At 42.1% G+C, this 16,722-nt stretch overlaps 1 protein-coding gene and 1 pseudogene across 8 annotated transcripts in view; one reads left to right on the top strand and one right to left on the bottom strand.

Annotated features, from left to right (window-relative positions):
* ARL5A (ADP ribosylation factor like GTPase 5A) overlaps positions 1 to 7,016 on the bottom strand; it is a 25,610-nt gene extending 18,594 nt beyond the window's left edge. For 2 of the 8 annotated variants that reach the window (XM_036318606.1, XM_036318607.1), the window contains exon 1: positions 6,667 to 7,015. In XM_036318606.1, coding sequence (XP_036174499.1) covers positions 6,667 to 6,712 — 46 coding nt within the window. In that variant the 5' untranslated portion in view covers positions 6,713 to 7,015. Of the gene's footprint in view, positions 1 to 5,319; positions 6,429 to 6,666 lie in introns of all 8 variants that reach the window. The other 6 variants (XM_036318603.1, XM_036318604.1, XM_036318605.1 and 3 more) reach the window with 6 other exon arrangements.
* On the top strand, positions 6,986 to 16,722 carry LOC118662056 (annotated as a pseudogene).

The raw sequence follows: 16,722 nt of genomic DNA, 5'->3' as shown, positions 1-16,722 counted from the left end.
TACATGGATGGCGCTATTTACTGTGCCCCAAAATAATGACAATAGTAAGTAATGTCAAAACTCACTGCTGCCGAAACCGGTTTGGCTCAGTGGATAGAGCGTCGGCCTGCGGACTGAAAGGTCCCAGGTTCGATTCCGGTCAAGGGCATGTACCTGGGTTGCGGGCATATCTCCAGTAGGAGATGTGCAGGAGGCAGCTGATCGATGTTTCTCTCTCATCGATGTTTCTAACTCTCTATCTCTCTCCCTTCCTCTCTGTAAAAAATCAATAAAATATATTTAAAAAAAAACAAAAAAAAAACTCACTGCTCATTGATCATAACAAATATAATAATAAAAAGTGAAATATTGTGGGAATCACCAAAATGTGACACACAAAGTGAGAAAATGGTGTTGGAAAAATGTCACCAATAGTTATTCGATGCAGGGTTGTCACAAACTTTCAATCTGTAAAAAACACAGAATATGTGAAGCGCAATAAAACGAGGTATGCTTGTACTAAATCAAAGCTTCTTTTGAGCATCCTTAGGCTCTGTCACCACTCCAGCCTATTCCTCTTATTACCAAGATGGAGTAGCATTCTACGCAAAACATAAATTTGCAGCCAAAAAGCATTATAATGTACTTCAAGACAAATGAACCTAAAATACAATATGCATATTAAGAGATGTTATGGTGGGCAAATATAATAAATTTTTGGCTATTCCAATTCTTTGATGCATATGATTCATTTACAAGTTTATTGCTTAGTATAATTTCTCTTTTAGACTATCTATGCCACAGCACTCTTGCAGTTACTCATATAAGCCAAAACAACTACACACTGTTACAATATTTAGATAGAATTTTGAGTTATCATTTAGGCTTTAGTTTCCTAATCAGTACTTGGCTGTTTTTTTTGTTTTGTTTTGTTTTTCATGAAAATGCTTCTAGTTTCACTTATTTCCTTTTCATATACCCAGGCAGCCTAGCGTTCCATTTATTGCCAGTTCTAAAAGTCAATATATAGCCATCCAACTACTAGATAGTAAATTAAGAAAAAAGTATTGTCACCCGGAGGCCTTCTATTCTCTGAATCATATCAAAGCCAGAAAACACAAATACTAAGGCAGATAAATTGAGTCATCCTGAGACTTCATTCTCACTTCATACCCAAACTCACTAAGCCCTACTGATTCTATATCACATTCAGCAAAAAATCCATTTCTATCACGTTCACTATAATTCTCTCTGGCCACTGCACAGTCTGGAATAAAGCATGTGCTGAATACAGTATGAATAAATAAATAAATCTAGAAGCTACAAAGATTAGAAGGGAGCTAACTGATGAAGTCACTATGTATTAAAAATTCTATTTTTAAATTGAAAAGTATCATCAATAAAAAACATTTAAAGATAAACTTGCTATTTACAGAAATGGTAGTAAAGTTTACGGGGGTGGGGGGGAGGGACAACATCTCTTTTGCACTAAGAAGCTGCTGAATGAAAAGCAATGATTATGTATTGCAAAAGTAGAGATCCAATCAGAAAACAAATCACATAACAATCTGAAATAGCAAAGTTTAATTTAAAGAAAATAACTATTACAGGGGGTTGGAATAAAGGATTGGCTAATAAGAAATAACTCTAAAGATTATAAAAATGACAAATATATGGAGCACTAACTACCCCTAGGGCTGGCCCAGAGTTTCCTCCAATTCCCCAGGACTGAGATGTATACTTTGCTGGAGGGCCTGGCTATGGCTCAATGAACGTCAGAAGTAGCTGTGCAGACTTGCCAATGGATCTTGCTGAAAATCCTCCCCCTCCAGGGTGCTATTCCCTGAGAAGTTATTTTGCTGCAGGGTCTCCATTCTGAAATCAACTGAAGTGGGTGCTATGGCAAGTTGCTGGCTGCAGCTGACCACTGTGCAGTGCAAGAACCAGCCACTGGAGGTGCTCACACCACAAGAGCAGGACAGATCCTGCTAAGAGTACCCTTTAGCCAGGAAGAAAAACCCTTTTCTCCAGCATATCCACAGAGCAAGCACAAAGGGTGAATTTGGAGCTAATTTTTTTTTTTTTAAATGTTCACCCAAGGATATGCTCTTCATTGATTCTGGTGAGAGAAAGGGAGAGGGAGAGATAGAAACATCAATTGGCTGCCTTCCATATGTGCCCTGACCGGGGATTGAACTCACAACCTGGGTGTGTGTCCAGCCCGGGGAATGGAACCCTCAACCCTTCGGTGCATAGGACGATGTTCCAATCAAGCCACACAGGCCAGGGCTGGAGCTAAATTTCTTTAAAAATTAGCACAGTCCACCCTTTGGGCTACTCAGTTTCTATATTTACTCTTCTATACTGTTTGAACTACCATACAATTAAAAACAAACAAACAAAACAGAAGCAGAGGTGGCTTTCCCAGAACCAGGCTCCAGCAGCACAAGCAGCTTCTCCAGAACTCATTTACGACTACTTCTTTTCTAAGAACCAATCGGAAGAATGATACAAAGTTATCAACGTGAAAATTTCCCAAATTTTTTCAGAGTTCATGTTAGTGTCAGGAAGTTTTCCCCTTTATCTAACATGAATCTTTCTTCTACAAAGAAAGTTTCTTGAGCACCAACTCGGGCACTGGACGTAAAATTTCAGGTCTATCACTTTTAATTGTAGTACCTTAAGCAAACAAGTTACCTAATGTTTCTTTGTCCCTATGAAATGGGGAGAATACCTACCTCATAGGGTTGTTGTAAAGAGTAAATCAATAAAGTGAAGACTAAATCAACCAATCTGCATACAGCATTTGGAACCTACCCCTGCATAAATTAGTAAATGTTCACTGCTAGTATTTTATCTATAGAGATGGAGTTAGCTTATTTTCTGTCTCCCCAATCAAGAATGAATGCTCCATAAAGGCAGGTGGTTTTTCTGTTTTGTTCCCTGCCTTGTGCCCACCATCTACAATAGTTCCTGACACAAAAGTGGTGCTCAAAAATATTCGATATTTAATAAACCAACCAACCACTGATCACATGCCCTTTTATACTAAAAGACAGTAATGGCAACTCTTCCAAGTCCTAAAGACATAGTTTAGTATCTGGGAAACAGTTAACAGGGAAAAAAGGGATTGGTGCCAATCTCTTCTTTAAGAAGACAAGCATCAGCAATGTATTTCTTTGGTGTTTTAACTTGCCTGGATCTGGCATTTACCAGTTGTAAGGCTCAGGAAAATCACTCCACTTGAACCTCAGTTTCCTCTTTTCAGTGGAAAAGAGTAACTCCTTCAAAGGAATGTTGAAACTTTTTTAAAAGTGATGCATACATCTCAACACCAGGAAGACAAACAATCCAACTAAAAAACGGGCAAAGGACTTGAATAGACATTTCTCCAAAGAGGATATACAGATGCTCAATAGCCATATGAGAAAAATGCTCAATGTCACTAATCATCAGAGAGATGCAAATTAAAACCACAATGAGAAATCACCTCACACCTGCCAGAATGGCTACCATCAATGAAACAACAAACAAACAACAAATGGTGAGGATGTGCAGAAAAGGGAATTCTCAGGCACAGTGGGTGGGAATGCAAACTGGTACAGACACTGTGGAAAAACAGAATGACATTTCCTCAAAAACTTAAAAAGGCATTTTGACCCAGTGATCTCACTTCCGGGAATATAGCCTAAGAATCCCTAAACACCAATTCGGAAGAATATACACACCCCTTAGTTCACAGTAGTGTTATTTACCATAGCCAAGATCTGGACACAGCTCAAGTGCTTATCAGTAGATTAGTGGATAGAAAAGTTCTGCTACATTTACACAATGAAATACTATGCGGCCATAAAAAAAAAAAAAGGAATTTTTACTTTTTGTGATAGCATGAACCTGGAAATTCTTATGCTAAGTAAAATAAGCCAGTCAGAGAAAGACAAATACCATGTAATCTTACTATGTGTGCCATCTAATGAACTGAGGAACAAAATAGAAACAGAGGCATGGATACATGGAACAGACTGACAATTGTCAGAGGGGAGGGGAGAGAGGGAACTGAATGAAAGAAAGTGCACAGACAACAGTGTGGTAATGGTGAGAGGGACGAGAGGGTAGGGCCTGGGTGGAGGTGGGCAAAGAGGGATAAATGGGGACATACGTAATAATGTCAACAATTATAATAAAGTAAAAAAAAGATGCATAGAACAGCATCTAGAATACTAAAGTTTGTACTCTATTTTATCTAAATACATATCTAAATGCAAATTCTGGTTTTTCAAGTTGGGCAGTATGCAACCACTGTGCACTCAAACGATCTAAGCTTAAAATGAGAAAGGTGTTCTAAAGGGGTTTCAGAAAAAAGAGATAGTGTATAGTTTAAGTTTCATCAGCATGGCAAATTCTGTAAGCCCCCAAATCTCCCTTCCAGAATTTATGTGAAAAGAATATAGGATTGTGTTCTGTATCTTTTGAAAGTAAAATAAAGCATCCAAGATATATCTAATTTACATATATCCAATTTCATAGAAAACCAAAAAGACCAGCAAGTATCTGGCATTAGATTTAATAGTAAATATTTTGAAAAGTGACCCTACTGATAATACAACCACATCATTTAGCAGAAGAAAAATAGTTTATTCATGTTTTTACAATATTGACATCTAAATGTCTAAAGCGCAACTTCACTAATCTGCTCACTATTAATTTCCCAGCACTGAAATAAATGTTCAGTCAAAAATTACGACAAAATACAGGTAATAAGATCAAAACATCATATTAGTAGATTTTTAGTGGTAACAATGCACACATCCCTATTTTTTTACTACTGGCAAGTAGTTGTTGGCAAAGCTCTAATTCATTAAGTTACAGACAATTTTACCATTGAATCAAAAGAGAAAGTGGAGATTATCTAATTTTATTGCAGTACCAGAGTAAATTGACAAGCAAACTCTTCCTAAATTTCATAGCAGAGTTGAAATTAGCTTCATTTTGAAAATAATACCAAACTATGGATGTTAAAACTAGACTAGACCTTACCTACTAGAAGCGCCACCATTTTACAGCAATGTAAGTTTCAATACTTGACACCCAGGGATGAGGTTTTCAAGATTTGTAGGCTCCACAGTCACATGGTCAAAATCCCTGGTGTTCTAGGTGAGAACACCTAGACTGAGAGGTTAAGCGACTGACTGGTTTCTACTCCCTCTCCCCAGCACAAACAAGTAGCCAGACGAGGTGCAGGTCAGAACTGGTTTTCCCTACTTTATAGAAAAATCCCCATTATCAGAAAAATTGGAAATATTGTTCTTCCATTTAGTATCCTGTGATCTACGCTATTACCTTTAGTTTTTAAAAAGAGACACTAGAGATCACAAATCCCAGTTCTGCTCATTTCCGGTCACCATCTTCTATAGGTGACGCCGAACCACGAAGGAGGAGGTGAGCACAGTGGTTGTACACAACAGCTGTCACCATTCATGAGTCCTTATTGGAAAACTTTGGGATGTGACACAATCACCAGCTTACACAAGAGAAAAAACACAAGCTGCGTTACTGGCTGCAGGACTGATGAATCACCCAACTTGAGCTAAAAAGAAACAAAAGTATACCACTAACTACACTGTATCTTAATGACCGGGGAGGCTTTTTGTTAAAACTGCATGTTTTGCATATAAGCATAACCAATGGACGACATAAGACACTGGGGGGTAGGGGAGGCCAGGGGATTGTCAAGGGCGGAAAAAAAGGGAGACATATGTAATACTCTTTGTAATACTTTAAGCAATAAAACAATTTTTTAAAAAAACTGCATGCTTTCCCCAGTTTTATACACTCACTCAGCAATAAATTTTAATAAACTTGATAAGCATTGCAAGGCAACATTTGAGTTTAGATGAACTGAAGCATCCCTATATGATGACACTCTAGACTAGACTGACTTGGTAACTTGCTAAGTTACCCACGGTTAACAAATGCTTCATATGGTATGTTTTTTAAACGCGTTACGTGAAAATGAAACACATTTTCACATTCTTAACCCAACCAAACACACACACACACACACACACACACACACACACACACACACACACACTCTCCTTCTATTTGAATAAGCACTAATAGAAAAATGACCTTAAGCTTAACCTTAAACAGTATATATAGCGAACAGGGGGGGAGATCCATCACTATTCAGGCTCAGCCGAATGTTCCCACAGGAGAGTGGGGCGCAGGGAAGGCTCATCACCCTGGACAAGTAAAGAGCGATCCCCCGTTTTCCGAATTCCGCCACCCTCGGTGGCTCCGCGGCGCGGCTGGGGCCACCACCTGCCGCCTTCAGCCCGGAGAACCCCAGCCTTTCTCGGGGTGTGCAACGCCAACTGCTGGAGGGAAGGGGCTGAAAGGCCAGGCGGTGCCACTCCGGGACGCCGGACACGGCATCTCTTCCTTCCCTAACCGCAATCGGAGCAATGGGTGTGTGTGCAGAAGGGAACCTCGTAGGGAGGCCCCCTAAGACAAAGGGCTGCGAGTCGGGACCCATCCCGGGGCTGGACGTGGGACCGAACCACCCAGGCCCCCGCGGCCCGCACCCCGCGCCCAGACCGCGCGCCGCCGCGCTGCCCACACTCCGGCAAGAGTGGGAGACCCTCCCCCTGGACCGCCCGCTCGCCCTCGGCCGGGGCCCCTCACCCTGGTGATTGAACAGTCTCCATATCCTGGTGAAGAGAATTCCCATTCTCGGGCAGCGGACCCCCGCCAGCCACCACCCCGTCCGCCTGGCCTCCCGGGGCTTAGGCTGCTCGGGAGGAGAGAGACGCGCCGCAGCCTTCGCTTCTGCTGCCGCTGCTCCCGCGCTGGCCGCCGGCCCGCGTCCTAGGAACCGGAGGGAGGCCGAAGCCCAGGCCGCCTGGCCGCGCGCGAGGGTCCGCCGCTGCCGCCGCGGCACCCGCCTGGCTCGGGGACATCGCCGCCGCGTTGTCTGCGGCGAGCCTCGCGGGCCACCGTCCTCCCCCAGCTCCTGGGCGGCCGCCGTGGCGGCGACCGCGTGGGCGGGGGAGCGAGGGGCGGGGCGAGCGGGACCGGAGAGCGCAGGCGCGCGGCCGGGGGGCGGGGCCTGGGCAAGGGCTCTCCCACGGCCCTCGCTTAGCTGGGTGACCTGCAGGCGGCGGGACTGAGCCCGCGGTCCTGGCCGTGCGGGTTGCGGGGCTGGGCCCGGACCCTCCACGGCGGAGGTTTCCCCGCGGAGTTTTGAGTTGTGTGTTCCTTCGCAGAACCGTCATGTAAACATGATATTGAGTGCGCGATGCCCGTCCCCGACGCTTCGCACACACTGCACCGCAAGCCCCACGTCCTGTCCTCAAAGACACCCTGCGCCTGCAGGGACCTGGGGACTCAGCATCTTCCCGTCAAACCCCTTCCCACGCCACTGCCCTTACCTAGGCAGTGGCCTTAGAGCCATCGTTGAACCTCAGGCTCTGACCTCTCCCTTCTTCCTCCACTTTCAGGCCAGTCTTGCCCTAATCAATAATTTCGATCAAGTGACTCCCAAGTTTGAAAATCATGAGTGCACGAGAGCTGTTCGAGAAGGAGTCCAAACACCTTAGAGACTCCTTGTACTCCTAGCTGTCCTTTCCAGCTGTAACTTCCATTGTTCCAAGCTGATTAAACAGCTGATCAAGTGTTCTCTCCGCTTTCCCAGTCTTCTTACCTGTACCCCTTGAGCAGCAGTGTCCCGTGCTATGCAAATCTCACGCTGTATAAGCAACCCTCTATGGTGGGATATTTTGTTGAAAACTAGAATGTAAATGAATCAATAGTTAACTTGATATCAGAGTTCTTGTCCTATGTGTTATTTTTTAAAATCATTTAAAAATTTTTTGATAACAGTTCACATACAATATTATATTAGTTTCAGGTGTACACCAGTGATTATACTAAGTGATCATCCCCATAAATCTCATACCATATGGCACCATACTTAGTTATTAGGATATCATTTATTATATTCCCTATGCTATACTTTACAACCCCATGACTATTCTATAACAACCAATTTGTAGGTACTTCTTCATCCCTTCACTTTTTTCACCCAACCCTTCTCCCATCTGGCAACCATCAAAATGTTCTTTTTTTAAAAAATTGAATTTATTGGGGTAACATTGGTTCGCAAAACCATACAGGTTTCAAGTGTACAAGTCAATAAAACATCATCTGCACGCTGCATCATGTGCCCATCACCCCCATTTCCCCCACCTTTTCCCTCTGGCTATCACCCCGTTGTTGTCTGTGTCTATGTGCTATATCTAGTTAGCTGAGGTTTCATAGCTCAGGGGTTAGAGCACTGGTCTCGTGTTACATGTATTTATAGCTATAGGTACAGGTATATAGTTATGTGTGGTTTTTTGCTTAATCCCTTCACTTTCTTTCATCTGGCCTCCCACCCACCTCCCCTCTGACAGCTGTCAGTCTGTTCCATGTATCCATGCCTCTGTTTCTATTTGTTTTTCATTGATTTATTTTGGTCATTAGATTCCACATATAAGTGAGGCCATGTGGTATTTTTCTTTCTCTGACTGTATTATTTCACTTGGCATAATAATCTCCAGGTCCACCTATGCTGTCGCAAAAGGTAAGAGTTTCTTTTTTTTTTTTTTAATATATTTTATTGATTTTTTACAGAGAGGAAGGGAGAGAGATAGAGAGTTAGAAACATCGATGAGAGAGAAACATCGATCAGCCGCCTCCTGCACATCTCCCACTGGGGACATGCCCGCAACCCAGGCACATGCCCTTGACCGGAATCGAACCTGGGACCTTTCAGTCCGCAGGCCGACGCTCTATCCACTGAGCCAAACCGGTTTCGGCAAGAGTTTCTTTTTTACAGCCAGCTAGTATTCCGTTGTGTAAATGTACCACTGCTTTTTAATCCACTTATCTACTAATTGGCACTTGTGCTGTTTTCAGATCATGGCTATTGTAATAACGCTGCAATGAATATAGGTGTGCATATATTCTTTCAAATTAATGTTTTGTGTTTCTTAGGCTATATTCCAAGAAGTGGGATCTCTGGGTCAAAGGCAGTTCCATTTTTAATTTTTTGAGGAAATGTCAGACTGTTTTTCCACAGTGGCTGCACCAGTCTGCATTCCCACCAACAGTGCACCAGGGTTCCCTTTTCTCCACCTCCTGGCCAGCACTTGTCATTTGTTGATGATAGCCAATCTGACAGGTACGAGGAGATGCCTCATTGTGGTTTTAACTTGATGATTAGTGACATTAAATTTTTTTTCTGTCTATTGGCCATCTGTATGTCCTTTTAGAGAAGTGTTAGTATCTATTCAGGTCCTTTGCCCAATTTTTAATTTGGTTGTTTGCCTTTCTGGTGTTGAGTTGTTAAGTTCTATATACCGTATATTTTGGAAATTAATCCCTTATCCGATGTATCATTGGCAAACATCCTTCCCATTCAGTGGGTGTCCTTTTCAATTTGTTGATGGTTTCTTTTGCTGTGCAAAAGCTTTTAAGTTTGATGTAGTCTCCTTTGTTTGTTTGTTTTCCCTTGTTAACCTTGCTCGAGGAGATATATCAGCAAACATTGCTATGAGAGATATCTGAGATTTTACTGCCTATGTTTTCTTCTGGGTTGTTTATGGTTTCACGACTTACATTTAAGTCTTTTATCCATTTTGAGTTTAATCTTGTGTATGGTGTAAGTTCGTGGTCTAGTTTCACTTTTTTGTATGTACCTGTCCAACTTTCCAAACACCATTTATTGAAGAAACTGTTCTTATTCCATTGTATGCTCTTGCCTTCTTTGTCAAATATTAATTGATGTCAGAGAGGAAGAGAGAAGAGAGAGATAGAAACATCAATGTTGAGAAAAAATCATTGATCAGCTGCCTCCTGCGTGCCCCTACTGGGGATTGAGCCCGAAAACCATGCATATACCCTGACCGGGAATCAAACTGCATCCTCCTGGTTCATAGGCTGACACTCAACCATTGAGCCACACTGGCCAGGCTGTTCATGTTTTTGACCTTTTTAAAAAAATATATTTTTTTATTGATTTCAGAGAGGAAAAGAGAGGGAGAGAGATAGAAACATCAGTGATGAGAGAGAATCCTTAATCAGCTGTCTCCTGTATGCCCCCTACTGGGGATCGAGCCCACAACCTAGGCGTGTGCACTTGACCAGAATCAAACCCAGGACTCTTCAGTCCACAGGCCGATGCTCTACCCACTGAAAAAAACCAGCCAGGGCATTGATCTTTTCTCCTTTCCCTTTTTCTCTTTTTAAAGAAGACCCTTTTACATGTCATGCAATACTAGTTTGTGGTGACAAACTCCTTTCGCATTTCTTGTCTGGAAAGCTCTGGACATGCCCTTCAGTTCTAAATAATAGCTTTGCTGGGTAGAGTATGTATTATTTTTTTTTTAACCGGCCAAATTACTCAACCTCTTCACGCCTCAATTTTCGCATATGTAAAAGCAGAGGATTTGTGTCTGAGGGCTTTGATTCTAGGTCACCTGATAACTATGATAGTCTCTACTCTTGTTAGAGGCAATAAGTGTGTGTGGGGGGGAACAGAAGTTGTATACTTCACTTTCACAAAGAAGCCCCCAAAAGCTCCCTCCATTCCCTTTCTATTCTCATTAATTTTGGTTAAAAAGAAGACAAAGAGCCCAGATGGCCTGGCTCAGTGGTTGAGCGTTGACCTATGAACCAGGAGATTATGGTTTGATTCCCAGTCAGGGCACATGCCCAGGTTGCAGGCCTGATTCCTAGTGTGGGGCATGCAGGAGACAGCCAATCAATGATTCTTTCTCATAATTGATGTTTCTATTCCTCCCTCTCTCTTCTTTCCTCTCTGGAAAAAAAAAAATACAAAGAAGAAGTGTGTGTGTGTGTGTGTGTGTGTGTGTGTGTGTGTGTGTGTGTGTGTGTCAGGGTCGGGGGGGGGGGGGCGGGCTGTAAGAGGCATTTTGAACTGCTTTGCTCCCCTTCTCCAAGAGTTGAATGTTAAATAATCTACAATAAACTACACCTTAACACTTCACCTTTCTTAGTCATACACTATCTTATCTCAACATATTTTTTAAAAGTGCAGCATATGAGTAAGACCTCAAGGCAGCCTACAGATTGTCTTAGTTGTCTGAGCTAGCAAACTCAGACCTGTAAAACAAAGGACAGCAATGAGGACTGAAACATGCCTCTTTAAAAAAAAAACTGCAAGAAAAGTCTTTTTTTTTCTTTTGGGGGTTTGTGGTTAAAAAGTCAAAGTTTAGAATAGACATGTGAAGGGAAAGAAAATTAGTATGTTAATTCACTGAGGAATAAAGTGAAGAAATAAAATGTATTCACTATGGTTAAGCTACTAAATTACTAAAATAAAGTAGGTTGAGATATGAGGAAACAATTCTATTCTTGTTTTAACTAGCCTGAAGCCTGGATATATATCAAACCTGAGATAATCCTCAGATCACCCCTGAAGGACTAAGGAAAGAATGTTCACGTGTCCAATCCACCTGATATCCATTATCCAAACCACTGCTCATCTAGATGAGTATCATCTCGGGCCATTTCAGAGGCTAAGAATGCAGGACTCACTGCTTGTGGGAATGTAACTGGTACAGCCACTATGGAAAACAGAAGGGAGATTCCTTAAAAAATTAAGAATAGTTACCATGTGAGCCAGCAAACCCTCTTCTGGGTATCTACCCACCAAAATTGAAAACATTTATTCATAAAGATATATGTAACTCTATGTTCATCGCAGCATTATTCATGGTGGCTAAGACATGAAACAACCAAAGTGTCCTTTGATAGATGATTAGATAAAGGAGATTATATATATATATATCATATATATATCATATATATATCATATATATATCATATATATATCATATATATCATATATATATATATATATGATGGAATGCTACTCAGCTATCAAAAAGATGCAATACTGCCATTTGCAACAATATGGATGGATCTTAAGAATACCATGCTAAGCAAAATAAGTCAGATGGAAAAAGTCAAGAACCATATGATTTCACATGTATGTGGGATATAATACATGTATGTGGGATATAAAATAAATGAACAAACAGACAAACAAACAAAAACTCATAGACAGAGACAACAATATGGTGATTACCAGAGGGGAGAGGGGAGGGAAGGTAGAAAATGGTAAAGGGGGTCAAATATATGGTGATGGAAGGACAATTGACTGGGTGGTAAATACACAATGCAATATACAGATGATGTATTATAGAATGATATACTTGAAAGCTATATGATTTTATTAACCGATGTCACTCCAATAAATTTAATAAAATTTCAAACAAAACTGATTCTTCTTAAGAATGTAATTTCTACGGTAAGAACCCTTAGCTTTCCTTTTTTCTTCTGCACACTCTGGGTATTGCTTTATTGTGTTTCTCGTTTGCAACCTCTAAGAGCCTTGAGTAAATTTTAATCATTTATTTCTAACAAAGCCTTCAGACTCTTTTTTAATTCCTTCGACATACATGCTGTTAGCATCATGGGATCTGAAGAACACTTCATTTCGATTCCAGTGCCACTGCTGGGTTTGAGCAAGGTAACTGCTCAAGCCCCTTGTGCTCTGTCATCTCCCCAACAGCTCTGGGCTTCCAGTTATGAGTCCTCTCGGTTCTGGACCTCCCTCCTTCAGCTGATGTTCAGACCTTTATTCTTGGGTCCTCTGATCCTCGGTGCCCTATTTTTAAGCTCGTCACGCAGGGAAAATCCAATTCTGGAATGCCAGCTGGATTTATGGTCCATCTTCTGCTAAGTATTTGTCTAAATGAACCCTGATATAAAGGACAATTTGGAGTTAGAGTGGCCCCTCTGGGGATCTTTTGAGATTCTGAAATTAGTATATTTACCTGCACAATTAGAGAATCTTAGAAATGTTAAACAAGGTGAAGGAGAAGGGTTTTTTCAATAGGTATGTAGAGACCTCTAAGAAATTGAATGATTCAGAGATAGACAATAGCTCTTTTGTCTGGCTGTGACAGCTTTCAGGGGAATTTTTCTTTAAAATTTTTCTCTAACAAGTTCTCCAAAACTTCCTTCTCAGGAACTCTAGCTGGTTATATATTTACAAAATATTTTAGTCCCTCCTCTTGTGCCTTTTTAATAAAACGAACCAATTTAGCCAAAATAATTTAAAATTCTAATGGCCACTAAGGTAAAACTTTAAGTCCATTTCAAGGGGCCTCCCTTAAAGAGAGAATTCCAAACCCCTCTGAAGACAATGGAATTCATTCTTTGATATTTAGAAGCTTCTAAAAGACATATTGACATTAAGAAAAAGGTACTAAAAGGAATTTAAAAGAAACTTTGGCCAATTGAGCAGGTGCTTGAAAATCTTACTATTTCTCCTGCCTGAAACCTGACAAGATATTTTATTTGAAAGGATTTGATAACTTTTGGATTAGAAAATTGGCACAATTGGGAGCTGAAGACTCAGAGCCTAATAGGAATGTTTTAAAGGCCTCCTCCCCTAAACTGAAATAAGCTGTGTGCCCAGAGGAGAAGAAGAAAGTGAGGAATGACCAGTTGGATGGGTAGATCAGCCTGTGGGGTCACTGAAGTTACAACCTAATTTGGGGGGAATTGAGAGTAACTGTCCTTATCTTACAACTCTTTTCAAAACCAGAAATGCAGCTCTACAAGCAGTTCAAATTCCATCTGTCTTTGCCATCCTCAGTTCCCAAGATTGAAGAAAAAATAGGAAAGAAGGTTTAAAAAAAAACAACCACAAAACAAAACATATATATTTTTATTTATTTCAGAGAGGAAGGGAGAGGGTGAGAGAGAGATAGAAATATCAATGATGAGAGAGAATTATTGATCGGCTACTTCCTGCACGCTTCACACTGGGGATTGAGCCTGCAACCCGAGCATGTGCCCCAACCAGGAATCAACTATGACTTCTTGGTTCATAGGCCAACACTCAACCACTGAGCCATGCCAGCCGAGCAAAAAGGGTTTGACTTATTTGTTTTAAATACTAGGGGCACAGTGCACCTTGAAAGGAACTGTGGGCCGCAAGGCTGTGGTGGGCACAGGGCGGGTCTCAGCCCATCCTCCACTCCCCACCCAGTCCTTCCCACCGTGGCCCCAGTCTCCTCTCTGCCGGCAGCCCTGCTCCCACCACTGCCGCTCCCATGTGCTGACGGTGCGGTGTCTGGCAATCAGGGGCAGTGTTGGGCGCCGGCAGCAGGTGAGAGTGGCAGCTCTGGTGCCAGCAGCAGGTGCAAGTACTGGGCAGGACCATGGTACACAGGAGCAAAGAATTTTCAGTGACCACCAGAGGCTCGCCCTGATGACAGCCACTGGCACCCTGCCTTGATCTGGTGCCCCCGCTCACCTGATCCACTATCCTGCAGCAGCCGATGCCCACCATGTTCCTCGCACGCCCCCTGTTGGTCAGCACACATCATAGCGACCGATTGTTCGGTTGTTTTGCCATTTGGTCTATTTGCATACTAGGGTTTTATATATATATATATAGATAGATAGATAGATATTTTTATTGCTTTCAGAGAGGAAGGAAGAGGGAGAGATAGAAACATCAATGATGAGAATCATTGATCAGATGCCTCCTGCACATCCCCTACTGGGCATGTGCCCTTGACCAAAATGGGACTCGGGACCCTTCAGTCCACAGGCCAACGCTCTATCCACTGAGCCAAACCGGCCAGGGTGCAAGAAGGGTTTTTTAAAGAACAAACTGCTACTCTGGCTCTAAGGTTCCTTGCCAAGGAAAAATACAAATCTTAATTGTCTTCACCACAAATACTGATAAGAAAAAGGTTTAGCCAACTGAATGAATAAACTTAACTTATTCCAACTGTTATAAATTAGTGGGATTTTTAAAAAATCGTATTCTACCTGTCTCAGGGCTGAAATTTTATTTATTTTATTATTATTTTTAAAAATATATTTTATTGATTTTTTACAGAGAGGAAGGGAGAGGGATCAAGAGTTAGAAACATCGATCAGCTGCCTCTTGCACGCCCCCCACTGGGGATGTGCCCGCAACAAAGGTACATGCCCTTGACAGGAATCAAACCTGGGACCCTTCAGTCCACAGGCCAACGCTCTATCCACTGAGCCAAACCAGTTAGGGCAGAGCTGAAATTTTAAAAAGAAATGATCAGGTCTCTGGTTGCATCTGTTTCTATATGTGTATGTATGTTTACCTCTGGAGGATATTGCTAGAATTGGTTTGTAAAAATCTCTGTTTAATTGGTTTAAAGAAATTAAGTACCTATATAAAAATTCTCATAAATATAATAGAAACTAATGCTAATGCTTTTCAGGATCATGTGTTTTGAAAAAATATTTTATGTTAAAGCTGGTTTGCATTTGGTGTGGTTAAATAGGCATGTCTTTAGGGCTATTATAATACTTTGTTTTACTTGGGTTTATTGGTCAAATAAGTTCATGTTATCTTGGTTGCAAAACTTGTCAGCAAGAAAAGTAACTTAGTACGATGACATTTTCATAAGTAACCCAGGCATAATTATGAAGAACAAGTAAAATAAGTAGATGTAGATCGGGTAAGTTTTTAGGTGAACTTTTTGGCATTATTTATCTTTTATGGCATGTCTACTTACTTCCTCCAAATCTTTTGGTAACGTGAAATCTTAGAGTTTTGACAAATTAAAATGAATGATGAATCAAAGTAAGATCATTGAATATCTAGATCATTTCCACATAAGATAAAACACAGAGACATTAATTCTTAAATAAGTTTACGTTTGACTTCTTATTGCAGACAAACTAGATAAACTTGAATTTGTTAATTAACCTGTGTTGTGCTTTGTTCAGAAAGCAGATCTTTCTAAAAAAAAATTATGAAATGTATTTGCCAGTATTTGTTCTCCGAGGAAACACCGGCTGGCGGATGAGGAGGTGCTGTGGCAGGGCCCGGGATGGGGGGCTGCGGAGGGTTCGTGGAGGACTTGGGGCTGCATCCAGGGCCCAGGTTGAGAACAGGGTCCGGGCAGGACGAGCTCGTGGAGGCAAGGCCGAGGACAAAGAGTGGATCCCCGTCACCAAGCTGGTCAAGGACATGAAGATCAAGTCCCTGGAGGCGATCTACTTCTCCCTGCCCATCAAGAAATCTGAGGTCATTGACTTTTTACTGGGGGCATCCCTCAAGGACGAGGTTTTGTGGATTATGCTGGTGCAAAAGCAGACCCGCGCTACCAGAGGGCCCTCTTCAAAGCATTTGTGGCCACTGGGGACTACAGTGGGCAAGTAGGCCTCAGTGTTAAGTGCTCCAAGGAAGTAGCCACTGCCATGAAGGGCCCATCATCCTGGTCAGGCTCTCTATTGTCCCTAGGCTCCTGGGGGCACAAAATCAGCAAATCCCACACCGTCTCTCGCAAGGTGACCCACCCTGTGACTCTGTGCTGATGTGCCTCATCCCCACCCCCAGGGGCACTGGTCTTGTCTCAGCCTCTGTGCCAAGAAGCTGCAGCTGATGGCAGGTATCAAAGACTGCTGTACCTTGGCCGGGCTGCACCGCCACTCTGGGCAACTGTGCCAAGGCCACCTTTGATGCCATCTCCACGACCTACAGTTATCTGCCCCTCAAAAGTATTCAACAAGCCTCCCTATCAGAAAGTCACAGGCCGTCTGATAAAAACCCACACCAGAGTTTCTATGCAGAGGGCCCAGGCTCCAGCCATGGCCATCACATAA

This window comes from Myotis myotis, unplaced genomic scaffold (genome assembly GCF_014108235.1).
Source record: "Myotis myotis isolate mMyoMyo1 unplaced genomic scaffold, mMyoMyo1.p scaffold_m19_p_8, whole genome shotgun sequence".
NCBI classification, from domain to species: Eukaryota; Metazoa; Chordata; class Mammalia; order Chiroptera; family Vespertilionidae; genus Myotis; species Myotis myotis.
This window is presented reverse-complemented; position numbering and strand designations above follow the sequence as displayed.